We start from the raw sequence: 13,360 nt of genomic DNA, 5'->3' as shown, positions 1-13,360 counted from the left end.
GTATCTTTTTCCTTTCTATTGAGATATAATGTATACTAAAGGGTACAGATGTTAAGTGTTCAACTTGAGAGATGTTTACATGTATAAGTGCTACAGAAATTCCCAGTCCCCAGAGGCCCCCTTATGGCTCCTGCCAGTCACGGGAGTTACCTGAGCCGTGATCACAGTGTAGCCTGCATCACCACGGACAGATGTGGCTGCACTTGAACCTCAGTTGGGTGGGATCACGCAGCACACCCCTCCCTTTCTCAGCATCGTGCCTCAGACTCACCCATGCCGCCGTGGGTCGTGGAGGTTCGCCATCTTCTTTGCAGTGTGGCGTTCCTCTGCAGGAGCGTGCCATGTTGTATTTAGCCACCTACTCCTGAGGGATGTGTGTGGTTTCTGGCATGAGCAGAGCTGCTGAGGACACCCTTTACATGGCCACTTCTGGTGGCATCTGCAGTCATTTCTGTGGGGTGTACGTCAGGGGTCATGTTTTGAGGTGTTCCGCCGTAGCAGATTCTGTCCCAAGCAGTTGCTCAAAGTAGTTGTATTGGATGTATGGAGTTTTAAATGTTAAGAGAAACATCCAGATTGCTCCCCAAAATTGCTGAACCATACTACCTTCCTATTGGTGTCTGTGAAATCCTGTTTTCCCCACATTCTTGCTGGCTTTTTGATTTTCAACCATCTAATGATAAAAATACGTCACAGTCATGTGCATTTCTTTGATGACCATAAATATGATATGTCTCACTGCATTTTCAGGTCTCCTTGTATGTTCTTCAAAAAAAAAAAAACATTACAGAGCTGTTTTCTCCTTAAAAATCTCTTTATTTGACTGGGCACGGTGGCTCACACCTGTAACCCCAGCACTTTGGGGAGGCCAAGGCTGGCAGATCACCTGAGGTCAGGAGTTTGAGAACAGCCTGGCCAACATGGTGAAACCCGATCTCTGCTAAAAATACAAAAAATTAGCCGGGTGTGGTGGCAGGCACCTGTAATCCCAGCTACTCAGGAAGCTGAGGCAGGAGAATTGCTTGAACCTGGCAGGTGGAGGTTGCAGTGAGCCAAGATCACGCCACTCTACTCCATCCTGGGCGACAGAGCAAGACTCGGTCTCAAAAAACAAAACAAAACAAAAACCAAACCAAACAAAACAAAACGAAACAAAAAAAGAAAAACAAAAAAACCCACAAAACTTACTTTTGGTTTCAGGTTTATTTGCAGCCTGTTAACATCTTTTTCTTTCCTGTGTGGTTTCAGTGGGAGAGCCCATCAACTGTGAGGCCTGGGAGTGGCTTCACAGGGTGGTGGGGGACAGCAGGTGCACGCTGGTGGACACCTGGTGGCAGACAGGTGAGGAGGCCTGGGGAACAGGTTCCAGTCTAAGTGCTGGGTCTGCAGGGTCGGGTGTGAGGCTGGGACTGGGGTCCGAGCTCTCAACAGCAGGTGCAATAGAAGACACGTCAACACCCGAGACTGCGGAAACCCTGGGACCTAGAGTGAGGGAACTCCGAGGTCGCCTGGCTGCTGTTTCCCAGCTATGGGACCTCATGTCACGACTTCTCTGAGTCTCGGTTTCCTCCTTTGTGAGGTGGGGGTGCCCCCCACGGGCCTGGGTGAGGGTGAACTGAGGCGACACAGCCCAGCTTGCTGCCCAAGGCCTGGTGTGCAGCAGGAGCTCAAGGGCCGTGTCCCTTCCAAGTGCCCCTTTCTGAACAGGGGAACATCTGATGAGACAGGCCCTATCTTCTAAGGAAGCGTGAGTCTAAATTTAAATTTTAGTGAGAAAAGGAATTTTTCCTGTGACATTTTGTTTGGATTTGTCCCCCCTTCTCTTGGGTATCTGACTTATTAGGATGCTTGGGGAGACAGACCACCACAGATGTAATGAATGTAACTATCTGAGGGCTTATCCTCAAGCCAGAAAATGAGATGTTCCCATGGGACAGTCCCATCCATTTGGGAAAACCTGGGGCAGAGATTCTCTAGCTGAGTCCCTGGGGCATTTCCCTGGTAGAGGCGAGTGCCAGAGAAATAATGTGATGGCAGGATTTGAGGGCATCTTTTTTCGTTGCTGGGTTCGTGTCGAACAGGCGCTGGCCCAGAAGCAATTCTTTTTCCCCCGTCTTCATGTGCAGGTGGGTGGGCTCTGCCCTTTCCTACTTCAAGCAAGGCCCCGACATGGCGAGGGGGCCTGTACCTGGCTGTGGGACGCCAGAGCTCCTGGGGCTGAGGCCAACTTGGGGTTCCTTCTCATATCCGCCGTGGAGGGCACCAGACTCACATCTGGTTTGCCTCAAAGATCGTTGTGCCCCTGAGGCATTTCCTTGCCCACAATAGGGACAGTCCCACCCACCCCCCACTCTGGATACGCATATCCCTGGGTCCGGGCCGATCTTGCATTTCTTCCTTGTCGTACCTGCAGAAACGGGTGGCATCTGCATCGCACCACGGCCCTCAGAAGAAGGGGCGGAAATCCTCCCTGGCATGGCGATGAGGCCCTTCTTTGGCATCGTCCCCGTCCTCATGGATGAGAAGGTGTGTATGGGCCTTCCCCGCATGGGGGCCATGTGCTTGCCCTCCCTCATCCCTGCCTGCCCAGCCCAGCTCCCTCCTGTGTGCCCAGGTCTGTACCTGGCAGGAGGCTGCTGACCTCACAGCGTTCACTGCACTGGTATCATGCACTGGCTAGCGGCCACACAGGCGGCTTGGGGCCCTCCTCGGGGCAGAGGGGAGAGCTATGGACAGCTCCCTTGAGGGCAGGGCTTGTCATTTTTTGGCACACTTGTCACCCAGAGCCTGCCCTCTCTCATGTGCATGTCTGGGGTCTACAGGGCAGCGTCGTGGAGGGCAGCAACGTCTCCGGAGCCCTGTGCATCTCTCAGGCCTGGCCGGGCATGGCCAGGACCATCTATGGCGACCACCAGCGATTTGTGGACGCCTACTTCAAGGCCTACCCAGGTGAGCAGGCTGTCAGGGACCCTCTCATTCCTTTTCAGCTGACTGCTAGAATCTTATTCTCAGAAAACATTTTTAATGGGATTTGAGTGCAGCGTAGCACAGTGGCCAGGAACAGGCGCTCCCGAGGCCAGAGTTTGACTCCCACCCCCTCTTCCTTTGCTGTACCTCCCTGGCTTTCCTTATCTTGACAGTGGGCGTGATTCCCTGCTCGGGGACTTTCTTGGGGCTACTTAGGTGTGGGTGTGAAGTCCTGCCCTGCAGCCAGGCCCGTGGTAGGATCCTGTTAGCTACTGGGGAGGGAGGGTGGAGAAGTACCTTGGAAGACTGTCACCAAGGCTGGGAGTTTTCTTCCAGTTTACTTTTCTTTTTTCCTAGTTTCCCTTTTTGTCCTTGGGTTGGAAATTTTTTTTTTTTTTTTTTTTTTTTTTGAGACGGAGTCTCGCTCTGTAGCCCAGGCTGGAGTGCAGTGGCCGGATCTCAGCTCACTGCAAGCTCCGCCTCCCGGGTTCACGCCATTCTCCGGCCTCAGCCTCCCGAGTAGCTGGGACTACAGGCGCCCGCCACCTCGCCCGGCTATTTTTTGTATTTCTTAGTAGAGACGGGGTTTCACCGTGTTAGCCAGGATGGTCTCGATCTCCTGACCTCGTGATCCGCCCATCTCGGCCTCCCAAAGTGCTGGGATTACAGGCTTGAGCCACCGCGCCCGGCCCTTGGGTTGGAAATTTATATGAATGCTATCTCCTCTGTCTTGTTGGAACCAGTCATTTTCAGTCTCAAGCTTGTAAACAAGACTCAGTGTTTTGGAGAAGCGTCTTGGAAGTGCTGCTTGTATACCTTCTGCTCCCCGAAGTCTCGATGTCTTGGAGCCGCCTGCCCATGCTCTAGAACATAGGGAAGCATCGGAGTTGCAAGGAGGGCCGATGGGCGAGACTGCAGCTGTGTGCTGGGCTGCAGAGCTTCATGCTTAGTGAGGTGGGGACGTGGGTCCTGGCTCAGGGTTCCTGGTGCTGAATTTCTCTGCTGTTGTAGGCTATTACTTCACTGGAGACGGGGCTCACCGAACTGAGGGCGGCTATTACCAGATCACAGGGCGGATGGATGATGTCATCAACATCAGTGGCCACCGGCTGGGGACCGCAGAGATTGAGGACGCCATCGTGAGCACAGGCTGGGCCTCCCCCTTCACTCCTGCACCTCCATGATGCCCCTATGGGCCTGCAAGTCCGGGTGGGAGTCCCTGGTCCGAGTCACTTCTAGCACCAGGGGCTGCCACATTTTGTCATTTTGTTCTCTGTTGTACGCAGGCCGACCACCCTGCAGTGCCGGAAAGTGCTGTCATTGGCTACCCCCACGACATCAAAGGAGAAGGTGAGTGTCCTGGAGAAGAGCTCCTCCCTGATTCCTGACCCCATGCCCATTATGGGCACCTCTATACGAGGAGCAGACTCTGGAGAGTGGGGTGATAGGGGATACTGTGGGCCAAGCTCCCGGTGTTCTTCTCTCTCAAGTGGAAACTGCAGGGGAGGGGCCTGAACAGCACTCGTGTTCGGTCAGGTTTCTGAAATGCCCTGGTTCTGCTGTCCTTCCAGGACACGCATCCACAGTGGCCGTGACCCACTTGGGCTTGGCTAAGCTGCGGGAGTTTCCCCCTCTGTCCATGGTTTATCTGGTGGAGACATCGCCCAGCCCTGTTACAGGGAGTTTATGAGAAAATGTCCAGCCTCATGTGTCCTCACGGGCTTGGTCATCGCACTCAAGCCAGCTCTGCAGCCACCACGCGTGTGTGCTGGAGTGTGCTCTGGAGCGTGCAGGCTGTGTGCTGCCCTGGGACTCTTTGGACAAATCTGACCTGTGGTTCCCACTGCACAGCGCCATGCCGGGGGAATGCAGAATGAGGGACTAGAATGGTCTTCTTTACCAAGGCCACGCTTTGTTTCGAGTCTGCCAGCTTCTCAGTGTCTGGGTCTGGGAAGGGGCGGGAGCACCCAGGTGTTGCAATGCCAGGTCCATCCAGGCACACTGTCTGGCCTGGCGTGACCTGGACACACACAGATCCAATGCCAGGGCACTGCTGGGCAGACTGGCTTCTCCCGCCCTGCCCAGTGGCCTGGGGTCCGGCTTGCCCTCCCACTGGGAGGCCACCCTGTGTCAGAGTGTGTCCCAGATGTCACCTGTCTCCCTGTACTTCTATGTGCCGTTGTTCCATTATTTACTTAAATGCTTTCTTTAAATTGACCCATTGCAAGATTGAGAATTTGTTTCAGTGCTTTACAAACAGCATTTTCAGTTGCCATGAAAAGACTGTGCTGGTAAGGCTGGGATGTGGGAGAGAGCTAGTGGGGACCCCTGCACAGTGACGTCCATATGTGATCAGGAGGGTCAGAGAGGACGGAGATGAGGACAGTTTCTCAGATGTGTCTAGGATAACTTAGTGCTCAAACCTCGCTCTGACAGGAGCCTGGGCCCTTCCTCTGGGTACTCCTGCATTTCACGTCTCTGGGCTGGGGATCCACAGGGCACTGGGGTGTCCTGGGATTAGAAAGCCGCATCTATGTCTGAGTCCAGTGGCTGAGCCAGTACTCCCTGGGGACACTGAGAGGGGTCCGTGCATGGTCCACTGTGTCTGGGGGCTCAGAAGCCCCTGTATTGAACTCCATAAAGTAAGTGCAAGATCAAGGAAAGGACAGTGGAAGTGACCTTTAGACAAACGTTTGGGCATCGCAATCACTGTCTTTCATAGAGCAGCTTAGCCTTAGGTCTGTTGGGGTGGTGTTGTGGCATGGTCTGCTGTGGACGCTGCTGCCCAGGGCACGTTCTGCATGTGTGGAGCTATTGCAAGTCTGGTGTTGCCAGGCTTCTTAATGTCTGCCAGATGTGTGGGGAGAATTTGTGTATCATGGGTATGATGATTCTCCTGATTTCTAATGAATTTGAGTATCGATTCTATAATTATGAAGAGCTGACGAACAGCTCTTGATTGGCTGTAAAGCCACCTGTGAGTATCATGTATTTGTCCCCACTCTCTCTGTTTTGCACCAGCTCTGAAAAAGGGCAGCCCCTGGTAGACCCAGCAAGCCTCTGGTGCTGCTGGCCAGGCTCTTGTCTCTCTTGTCTCCAGTGTCCTGAGCCTTGCCTGCCTCCTCCTGGCTCTTAACTGGCTCCTCCACCCATGTGGAGGGTTTCCTCCCTCCAGCACCATCCTCAGAACTCAACAGCCCAGGCCCACTTCTGATCCCATATCAATGACCAAGATGAGAAAAACAGTGTTCTTTCCCTCAAAGACCTAACAACCTAGTGGGGTGGCAGCAGAGGGACTGACAGCTGTTCCCGCACAGCATGTGCCATAAACTAGATTAATGGGTAAAGGCTTCACAGAGCAGGAGGTGGCTGAATTGCGTCTTGAGGGATGAATAGGAGTTTGCCACATGGATATGGGAAGGGCTTTCAGGCAAAGGCTGTAGGTCTTTACAGATCATAGCTTGTTCAGAAAACCAATCATCCATTCATGCACTAAACAACCATGTTTTGAGCACCTCCTGTGTTCCAGGCATGGTTCTAGATGCTGCAGACACAGCAGTGAGTGAGAAGGTCTCTGCCCCCATAGAGCTAGCATGCTGGAGGGGTCGAGAGTAGAGGAGAGAGACAGACAAAGAGCAAGAAAGATGATCACTGAAGAAACGACACAGTTAGGTGCTACATGCCAGGGGAAGAATGGGTGAAGGTGGCATGGCACTGGGGCAGATGAGCAGTAGGAGAGCCACACATATATAGAAACTTCGTGGGAGAGACAGAGCACCTTACAGGCCAGTGGGGACGGGCAGGCTGTCAGGGATGGCGCTGGGACAAGCGACTCTTTATATGGAAAGCAATCAAATTAGATCCCTCTTCACAGTGTGAACCCTTCCCGGAACATGCCAGGTACTGAAAAACAAAACCTAGTATTTATGCTAAAATGTGGGCTGGCCAGTGCTGCCCGGCAGAACTCTCAGCTGCCCCACGTCTGTGTTGTCCAGGGTGGCAGCCTCTGGCTGTGCATGGTGCTGAATGGCATTTGAAGTGTGGCTCATGCAGCCGGGGAGCTGCTGATTTAATTGAACTGAAATAGCCACCCTGGCCCATGGTACCATGTTGCACACACGCCCCCAAAGGCTGTTGGTGCCCACTTGCTGTGCATCTGTGCACCTTCTCTTGGAAGTCTCATTCTATCAAACCACATTATGGGTTATTTGACAGATGAGGACACAGAGAGGGGAGGTCCCATGTCCCAGGTCACACACAGTTAGTCAGCATTAGAGTTGAGATGCCAAGCTCTTAGCCACACACGTGCACTCACCTGGAACATCTGTGGAGCTGTTAGAATCGCTGCCACTTTTCGTGAAACTGAAGTGCATCTTTGGGTTTGCAACTAAAGAAACCAGCTGCTACAATGTCCCTAACATAGAATTCAGAAGCCCTTTGGATTTCTGGCAGTCTGTGCATAGCACCCTGCTTTGGGAGTTGGCTCATTGTCTAGTATTTAATACATCCCCAAACTTGACTTTATTTGCAGCTGCCTTTGCCTTCATTGTGGTGAAAGATAGTGCAGGTGACTCAGATGTGGTGGTGCAGGAGCTTAAGTCCATGGTGGCCACCAAGATCGCCAAATATGCTGTGCCTGATGAGATCCTGGTGAGTGGGCCTCCCACAAAGGTGGGGCTGTGCTGCTGTGCTTCCCACAATTGTTAAGTGACAATGATCTTTTAGGAGCATATTACTCTTTTCCAATTACCATCAAAACTGACACTAGCTGTTTGGTTTTCCTGGCTGGTGGTGAGGCTGGTGGGTCGCTGTGTTGTCACAGAGGGAGAGGAGAGGGCAGGAGATGTAGCTCCAAGAGCTTAGCACCTCCAAAAGCTCAGCCAGCTCACTTGTCCAGGAGGTCGCCTAGGCAGGTTTCCACGTTCAGTGGGCTCATCTGTCCAGGAGTTCACTTAGGCTTCCACGCCCAGCCAGCTCACCTGTTCAGGAGGTCACGTAGGCTTCCACGCCCAGCCAGCTCACCTGTTCAGGAGGTCACCTAGGCAGGCTTCTGCTCTAGTATGTTGGCATGTGCAGGCTAGTCACAGAAATGGGGCTGCTGGTGAAGAATCTTAGGGATTTTCATTAGAAACATGGGGACAGTACCAGGGTTCTCCAGCCCCTGTGTGGTTCCTGAGCACTTTTCCTGGTGGCAGTGAGGGAGATCGCAGATCCCCACCCCAGGGGGTCAGAATCGGGGGAGGATTGGGCTGCCTCTTCAGCCCTCAGTTTTTCATTCCCTCCTTTATGAACATTGCACGCAGTGACTCTGGGTTTGGTGGCCCTCGGAGGCAGCAGGGCCAGGCTCCACTTGGTATTACGAGAGTTGACACATTTGGCCAAGTGACCAGAGTTTCAGGAGACCCGGACTCGTCCTAGGTGAACTGAACTATTTCAAAAGACAGAGTGACTGTCAAAGATCCCAAACAACAGCTCTTAATGTATTGCCATTTGCAGTGAATGGGCTGTAGTTGTTAGAGCATGCTCCATGTTAGCTTTTCAAACACTAAGACAAAATTTTTCTCTTAAGTAGTTCTCACCTCTTACATAAGACAAAACCCGCTAAGTCCCAGGTCAGGGAATGGAGATGAGGCATCCAGTGGGTGCTTGGACCTGCTGCCACCTGGGTGCCTGCACGTGGCACAGTGGCAGGACAGACAGGCGGCAGTATGGGGTGAACCCAGCCTGGGTGGACCCTGCCTGGCAGAGGGCATCGGGGGGGGTTTCAGCTTAGGTCCAGATAGTGGGAGGATAAAGCCAAGACCTCAGGCCTCACCATTCTCTGGGGGTGGAGGCTTAGACATCCACTGTGGATCCCCGGGAGGGCATCCCCCCTGAGCAGAGCCCTTCTCATCTCAATGCAGTCCATACTAGCACGGAGGCTGGGCATCATCCACGCTCTAATACCGTGCCTGTTCCTTGCCAGGTGGTGAAACGTCTTCCAAAAACCAGGTCTGGGAAGGTCATGCGGCGGCTCCTGAGGAAGATCATCACTAGTGAGGCCCAGGAGCTGGGGGACACTACCACCCTGGAGGACCCCAGCATCATCACAGAGATCCTGAGTGCCTACCAGAAGTGCAAGGACAAGCAGGCTGCTGCTAAGTGAGCTGGCGCTTTGAGGGGCTCTTAGGAAGGGCGGGCACCCAGGCCCTGCCTTGTCCTTCCCAGAGGGTACCCCTGAGGTTGGCATCTTCTTAAGTCCCAGAAGCAGCCCCCACCCCACACATGACCCACACCGCCCTCACGTGAAGCTGGGCTGAGAGCCCTTTCTCCCATCCATTGGAGGTCCCAGGAGTATCACCCGTGGAGAGGCTATGCAACATGCTAGGGTTGGCTCTGTCCTCCTGAGTTTGGTCTCCTGGAAGGAAAAGGCATTGCCATCTCCATTTCTCTGCCCTCTTGAGCCAGCACAGGAAGGTGAGGCCCTGGGATAGTGCGCCTGCTCAGATAACACAGAGCTAGTTAGCTAGTAGCAACCATGTTTTCTCCAGATGTGTCTAGATACAAAGGGCAGAAATCGTATTTTTATACTTTTGTATTGTGGAAGAACAGCATACAACACTCACATGTAGTGTGTGGATTTACTTGAACATGTTCTTTTTAACATATAGTTATGAAAATCTCCTTTTTTGCCTCTACTGGTGGGAAACATGAGGATCAGAGGCCACATTTTTAATTATTGTTAGTGTATTTGGAAGTCTGAATTGGAGATGTTTGTACCTCTGTCTAAACAGCTCCCTTGAGAACTTCCAAGCCTCCAGCATCCTTTCCTGGTGACTGTTTCTCCTGTGCTTGGTTGTGTATAGTGGAGCTAACTCCTAAGTGATGGGGTGAATGTGGCCACCTTAGTTCTGAAGCTACTCCAATCATGTTCTGTTTCTTCAAGCTGTGATCCAGAAAGATTTTTGTGCCCCCAGATGCCTCTTGATAGGAGAGGCAACACTCTCCAAATAGGTGGGCTCTTCAGGGAAGCTATTAGAAACTCAGGTGACTTGTTAGAGCACTAACTTGGTCAGAGCCAAGTCCTGGTAAACGCTGCCTGACCTTCGCTCTGTGGTTGGGGTGGTGAGAACCACTGAGGCCCACTGATGAGACTTGGAGATCTGAATCCGGTCTCTCTCTGTTTTAATGTGACTTAGGTGCTGTCAACATTAGCAAGATAATGGAAATCATGCCACCAGTGGGTGCTTACCTCCCAGCTAAGCATGCAGGAGCTGGTGGTTGGCAGGGGAAGGAGGCCCAGTGAGCCGGGTCCCTTAGGTCAGGGAGAGTGTGTCCTCTTTGCCGCACAGTCTACCCCTCAGGGCCTTGTGGCAGTGCCGGTGTTGGGGGGGTGTCTGGGCTACTGAGTACCCACTCAGCCATGGCGGTGCCGGCCTCTTGGGTGAGTGAGCCTGTGATGCCCAGGAGGTGGTGTTGGCTGCAGCGCACACAAATACTGAGTGGTGCTCTTTTGTTACAGACTTAGCAACAAAGGTCTGTGCCCTGGGCATGGGGGGCTGTAGGTTAGCTATGGCTGTGCATTTGTGAAATGGCTTAGCTTTCCATGTTGCTGAGAGGAATCTGGACATGGTCCCGGGCATCTGAATGATCTGTAGGGGAGGGAGTTCAAATAAAGCTTTATTTTGTTCATTTTCTGTTTGTGGTGATTTTTTTGGTCCAATAATGCTACTCTTTTTTTTTTTCCCCCCTGAATATAATCCTACGGACAAAATTGGAAAGGGCCTTTTCTCCTGGAGGGTTCACACTCACAGCGCTGACTGCTCCTTGGTGAGCTCACGTGCCTTACCAAGGATGGCTGACTGCACTGATGCATCAGCCATACGTGGCCATTTAGCTGTAACTTAAACAGAGTAGAAATTTGGTTCCCAGTCTGCAGTAGCTGCATTGCAAGTGCCCAGAGGCCATGCATAGCAGGTCAGATAGGTGCACTGCCACCATCACTTGGAGGCCACGGGCGGCACTGGGCTAGAGCACTGGCAAGAGCGAGGGAGCAAACCTGGCTCTGAGTAGCGTGCATGAGGAGCATGGTCCAGTCCCTGGGTCATCCCTTTGCTAGGGTGGGCTGGTCCTTCATCAGGACACACTGAATCAGTGCCACAGAAGTGGAATCTCAGTGGTCTGGTTCTGCTCCTGACACCCATCTGGCAGCCCCTTGATCTTATACTTCCCGGCCTCCATAGAAACAGATCTCTGTGGTTTAAGCCACTCAGCCTATGATATTTAGTTACAGCAGTAAACGAATACAAACGAATACAACTTTCCTACTTCATATTGTACAGAGGGTGTGACAAAAAAGAAAGGGATTCTGGACTGTGCTGCATGATGCCCTCTCAGCAGAGTTCCCAGGGCAAGCCGCCTCTCTCAAACTGCAGATTCGGGAAGAAAAGCAAAGATGCTGTGAAATACTGCTGGCCAGCTACTTGCCTACTTTGATGCTGACCTGTGGTTACTCTGTGGGGAGCTCACCAATGTTCCCTTGGTTACTACAGAAATAATTAACAAACAGAGCTGCTCCAGGGCTTCTGGGCAAGGGTTCCTCCTTCAGCTTCTAGGATCCTGTTCTGTGTTTATTTGGCATTGTTGCAATACCCCTTTGCTATTCCACAAAGAAATTGCTGCAGAGCAAACAGACTGGCTGTCCAACCTGCTCCCAGATATCCTGTGCTAGGGCCAGGTCTGCAGAGGTACCTGCCCTTTGGGGGTATAGTTCTGGCTTTTCTACTTGACATTATGACTTCTTTGCATCATGGATTGTTTGGAAAAATATTTCTAATTTTTTTTTTTTTTTTTTTTTTTTTTTTTTTAAGATGGAGTCTTGCTCTGTTACCCAGTTTGGAGTGTAGTGGCACGATCTCGGCTCACTGCAACCTCCACCTCCCTGGGTCAAGCTATTCTCCTGCCTCAGCCTCCCAAGTAGCTGGGACTACAGGTGCACACCATCATGCCTGGCTAATTTTAGTATTTTTAGTAGAGATGAGGTTTTACCATGTTGGCCAGGCTGGTCTCAAACTCCTGATCTCAGGTGATCCACCCGCCTCGGCCTCCCAAAGTGCTGGGATTACAGGTGTGAGCCACCGTGCCCAGCCTATTTCTAAAATTTCTAAACATTTAGTTTTTGTTATTTTATGGTTTTTGTTATTTTATGGTTTTTGTTATTGGTGTTTAGCTTATTTGCACTGTGCTCAGAGAGTATGCTCTCCTATGACTTCAGTGCTCTGAAGTTTGTTGAGGCCTGCTGCATGCCTCAGCCTATTTTCAGAAAGGTCCCATTCGAGATGGAAAAGAAGTATTCCATAATTACTGGGTAGAAGACTGTTTACGTATCCACTGGGTCAAGTTTGCTGATCATGTTGTTCAAATCCATGTCCCATCTCATTTTACTCACGTGTTTCATCCCTTACTGAGACAGACTTGTTAAAAGTCTCCACTTCCACTGTGAATTTCTCTTTTTCTCTAGTTCTGTCAGTTTTTGCTTTGGACATTTTGAAACTTTATCTATTTATATATTTATCTAGCACAATTATTTATGTATTTATCTATTTGTTGTATATTAGGTGCTGTTGAAAATTGTTGTAACTTCCTGATGAATTGACTCTAAAAGAGGCGTCCCCCTTTATCTCTAAATATGTTTTCTTTTGGCTGTAAATTATATTTCGTCTGATAATAGTATAGTCACATCAGCTTTATTTTTGTTGATATTTGCATGGAATATTTTTTCCATCCCTTTATTTTTCTTTTCTTTCTTTTTCTTTTCTTTTCTTTTTTTTTTTTTTGAGACAGGGTCTTGTTGTGTTGCCCAGCTGGTCTCAAACTCCTGGGCTCAAGCAATCCTCCCACCCCAGCCTCCCAAGTAGCTGGCACACAGGGGGAAACCACTGTGTCCAGTGGATTATTCCTTTAATGTTAATCTTATTGTAGCCTTATGTTTTTGATGTGTCTCTTTTAAACAGCGTATAGCTTCACCTTGGTTTTTTAAACCACTCTGGCAATCTTTGCCATTTAAATTATACATTTAGTTTACTTACATTTAATGTAACTATTTATATATTTGGGTTTAAATCCAGCATCTAACTCAGTACTTTTTATTTGCCCTGTTTGTTCTATGTTCTGTTTTTTTGCTTTCCTTTAGAGTGACTATTTTTTATTATTCTAATTTTTGCCTTCTCCCCATTAGCTTGAAGTTATAAACTCTTACTATTTTAATTGTTACCCTAGATTATAAGTTGCAGTCTTCAATATTAATTGGTACCTTACCCTATTTCCAGTGAATACAAAGACTTTAAGAACTCACTTTAACAACATATAAACCTCTCTTCCAACTTATAAATCATGCATTTTAGTTTTCTCTCTC

General features: G+C 50.5%; 1 protein-coding gene across 3 annotated transcripts in view; it reads left to right on the top strand.

Moving 5' to 3' along the window:
• The window catches only part of ACSS1 (acyl-CoA synthetase short chain family member 1), a 55,398-nt gene extending 44,755 nt beyond the window's left edge, over positions 1–10,643 (top strand). Inside the window, exons 8-14 of one of the 3 annotated variants that reach the window (XM_003905171.3) lie at positions 1,249–1,341; positions 2,414–2,526; positions 2,823–2,949; positions 3,979–4,106; positions 4,254–4,317; positions 7,499–7,617; positions 8,933–10,643. In XM_003905171.3, the coding sequence (XP_003905220.1) occupies positions 1,249–1,341; positions 2,414–2,526; positions 2,823–2,949; positions 3,979–4,106; positions 4,254–4,317; positions 7,499–7,617; positions 8,933–9,112 (824 nt within the window). In that variant the 3' untranslated portion in view covers positions 9,113–10,643. The remainder of the gene's footprint in view (positions 1–1,248; positions 1,342–2,413; positions 2,527–2,822; positions 2,950–3,978; positions 4,107–4,253; positions 4,318–7,498; positions 7,618–8,932) is intronic. The other 2 variants (XM_021921316.2, XM_009216674.2) reach the window with 2 other exon arrangements.
• Positions 10,644–13,360: the final 2,717 nt, after the last annotated feature.

Source organism: Papio anubis, chromosome 16 (assembly GCF_008728515.1).
Source record: "Papio anubis isolate 15944 chromosome 16, Panubis1.0, whole genome shotgun sequence".
Classification (NCBI taxonomy): Eukaryota; Metazoa; Chordata; class Mammalia; order Primates; family Cercopithecidae; genus Papio; species Papio anubis.
Note: the sequence above shows the minus strand (reverse complement) of the source record. Positions and strands in the feature narration are given on the sequence as shown.